This window comes from Etheostoma spectabile, chromosome 4, assembly GCF_008692095.1.
Source record: "Etheostoma spectabile isolate EspeVRDwgs_2016 chromosome 4, UIUC_Espe_1.0, whole genome shotgun sequence".
Taxonomy (NCBI): Eukaryota; Metazoa; Chordata; class Actinopteri; order Perciformes; family Percidae; genus Etheostoma; species Etheostoma spectabile.
This window is the reverse complement of record NC_045736.1, coordinates 11,775,112-11,778,232: the sequence shown is the minus strand read 5'-3', so window position 1 is coordinate 11,778,232 and position 3,121 is coordinate 11,775,112. Positions and strand designations below refer to the sequence as shown.

Below are 3,121 nucleotides of genomic sequence, written 5' to 3'. Positions count from 1 at the left end.
GAGAGCCTGGTTATCAGCATCCTTTACCCAGCACAACTGGGTGAGCTCATGAATAGTAATAGTAACATGACATCAGACTGACCAGCTGTTATAATTGGCCTGATTCCTCTGCTTATTTCTTCTCAGTGGCTAGAGCTGACAGAGGAAGTAGCAGTTCATTTTCACATTCACCACATAACACACACACATATGGACCTAACAGATTTAAAAAAATGCAAGTCAAAACGGTTTTGTGTTGCAGGGCACCTTTAAACAATATTCTGGAAAAACGATTACTCAATACACTTATAACTAAACACAAAAGCAAACAAACTGAAAGCTTAAACAGAACTCGACAGATTACTCTGTAGCATATTTTCATATCATACCAAAATAAATGCTGCAATGGATGCCTTGAATGCTGTACCAGCTCCAAGCAGAGCGGATGACAAAACGTGAATCATAGAGCATTTTCTGAAAGGTAAACAATTCCTGGCAGTCTTTTAAAAATAAAACTAAGTTGTTTTGGAAGACTCCTCTAACCATATGAATAAAATAATAATTAGTCTGCTGATAAGATTTTGAACCAGTTTCTCAAACTACAACGTGACTTACTAATCCACAAATATGTCTCCTTACCGCACATACGGTACGCCACAAGAAAATAATCAACGCGTTACTGTAAATGATAATATAATGGAAAGTAACATTATGAACAAATTTAAGTAATAAATTACCCTACAAATCAAGGATGTTTCCTGCTATCATTTTGTAAGTTGCAACTTGGGAAATTGGTTGAATATTTTTACTTTTTTTTTTCTTCAAATCATGCAACAAACCAAGTATTTCTCTTATATGAAAGATGCAAACAAAGCAAATAGGATCTCTTTTTTTTTTTAAAGAACACCAGGCCCTTTCAAAAAATGAGCTGCGTAGCTCTGTGACTTAAATGTAACATAACACACGGTACGCATAAACTGGGGCTAATCATTGGTTGAGATTTGAAGTTGCACCCCCCACTAATCTCCACAGCGGAGGAACCACCGATCGTATATGCGTACAGTAACTACCATGTCATATTTGTCCCTTCAAATTTGAAACAGCTGGTGTCATTTTCTTGTCTTTTATTTTTTAACCATAAAACAAAAGCAATGCCGACAACAGACTTGAGAGGGATTCTTTTGTCAACGTGTCATTTAATTTTTCATTAATTTAACAATTTGTTTTGAAATTTGATACAGATCACATTTTCATTGACAAACCATACTCTGTCCACAAACATGGGCAAAGCATTGTATGCTGGTACATTTTTTTTTTTTTTTTTTCTCTCTCTACACTTTGTTACATTTTTGTTTTACCCTTAATAACTCCCACAGTTACTATCTCCAATGGACCTGAATCAATAGAAATGCTCATTAATAGTCTACAGTGCTCTAAACATTACAGTACCTACATGAAAAGATCAGAAAGTCACATGGAGGCCAGGAAATAGACCTGACCCTTTCTGACTGACCTCTCTCTCAAGACAGGATTGATACCCAGGTCCTGTTTAGCCAGTGATGTGGGACAACAGGTTACCTTTGGTCTGTGTGTTGGGATTCATATCAGGGGCAGCGGAGGAGTAGGGGATATACAGAGGGAGAACTAAATGTCCGAGTTGCTGGTTGGCCCTGCACGTTGCATAAGGCTTACCTTTTCATTTTCTCTCTCTACCTCTTTTCCACTGCTCTGCCCACTAACTCAACACACACACTCACATCGGCTGCTCCCCTTCAACTCACAGCTTGGTATCCGGAAACTTGAACGCTGGGGTGAGCTACACAAGGAAAACACCAATGTTAAAAGAGACTGGTACATGCACAGCCAAATCATGCCACCAAAACTTGCTTTAAATAGCTGCTGCTCATTAAAGTGTAATGCCTTTTTTTATATTATGCATCCATACTTGAGCAGGTTGTCTTGGTGACACACAAAATGGAAGAACATACGTGACAAATTGTTGGGAGGAATGACGACAATGGAAACGTGGAGGGAGGAGGATGAATTGCTGTATTTGGTGTGTAACGAAGAGAGAGAAAGGGAACATAAAAAGCAAATGGCAGATGAGTGAGAAGAGACGAGACACTGCTACAGTACATACAGAGCTTGCTCAGGCCAAGTGCATCGAAGGGTACAAGAACACAACAAAACACTGCCAACATGCATCGTCGGTGGAAGCTAACAGTTGACAATCATAACAGAGTGGCAATGACACAACCACTGTACCGCACACAAACCAGTCTCCAGACACACTGTCTCCTGGAGAGGAGCTCTATACCTCACTTCTCCTGCAGCACACAGAAACAAGGACAGTGGACAGTGATGTAACAGCAACAGTCCAAACTCCCATGAGGGCAGACACAAACAAAGCATACAGCACGCACAGCAGGTAACGCACACAGGGGAGGACCCACGGATATGTGTCGACTCCACGACGAGCCTTTTTGAGTCACAGTGCAGTAGGGGAATTCTTCTTTTAAAAAATAAAAAATAAATGTATATATAATAAATAAATAAACTGTCACGTTCTCAGCATAACAAATCCTTTCGCATTAACGCGACACCAGAGCAACACTTTAAGATTTGGCTCTTTTAATGTAAGTGGAATTAAATCTTTTCACTGCCGTTTATTTTCAAGTGACATACTTTGCATGGACTGTACATAATTCTAAATTGGTGTGAAACAGCATGGATACCTACCCATGTAATCATGATAATAAGGTGCTATGTTGGGAAATGTGCTCCAAACTCATTAATATACGAGTCAAATGAAATCTCGTTGGGGATGTTTTTGTTTGGATTACCTAAATTGTGAAAAGTGGATCTAGTGTCAGTGCACTCATTATGCTTGTGTAATGTTTTTGGGTGGTATTCTTTGTTTTGGTTGTTGTTTTTTTTGCCTCTGGTTGTATTAATGTTGGGATCCTTTATGATCCCTTCTTGAATCACTCTTTTAATCAAGTATTTTCAATCAAGCCCCCATCTATCAAAAAGTATCACAAAATGCCCTGTCAAATTGCACTGTAAGAAAAGAAAAGAAGGTATTAAAACGGATAGTGCTACATTTCAACACAGTGTTATAATATATATATATATATATATA

General features: G+C 38.6%; 1 protein-coding gene across 6 annotated transcripts in view; it reads right to left on the bottom strand.

Moving 5' to 3' along the window:
• Nucleotides 1-799: 799 nt before the first annotated feature.
• anks1ab (ankyrin repeat and sterile alpha motif domain containing 1Ab) overlaps nucleotides 800-3,121 on the bottom strand; it is a 48,602-nt gene continuing 46,280 nt past the window's right edge. For all 6 annotated transcript variants that reach the window (XM_032512453.1, XM_032512452.1, XM_032512456.1 and 3 more), the window contains one exon: nucleotides 800-1,795. In XM_032512453.1, the coding sequence (XP_032368344.1) occupies nucleotides 1,720-1,795 (76 nt within the window). In that variant the 3' untranslated portion in view covers nucleotides 800-1,719. The remainder of the gene's footprint in view (nucleotides 1,796-3,121) is intronic.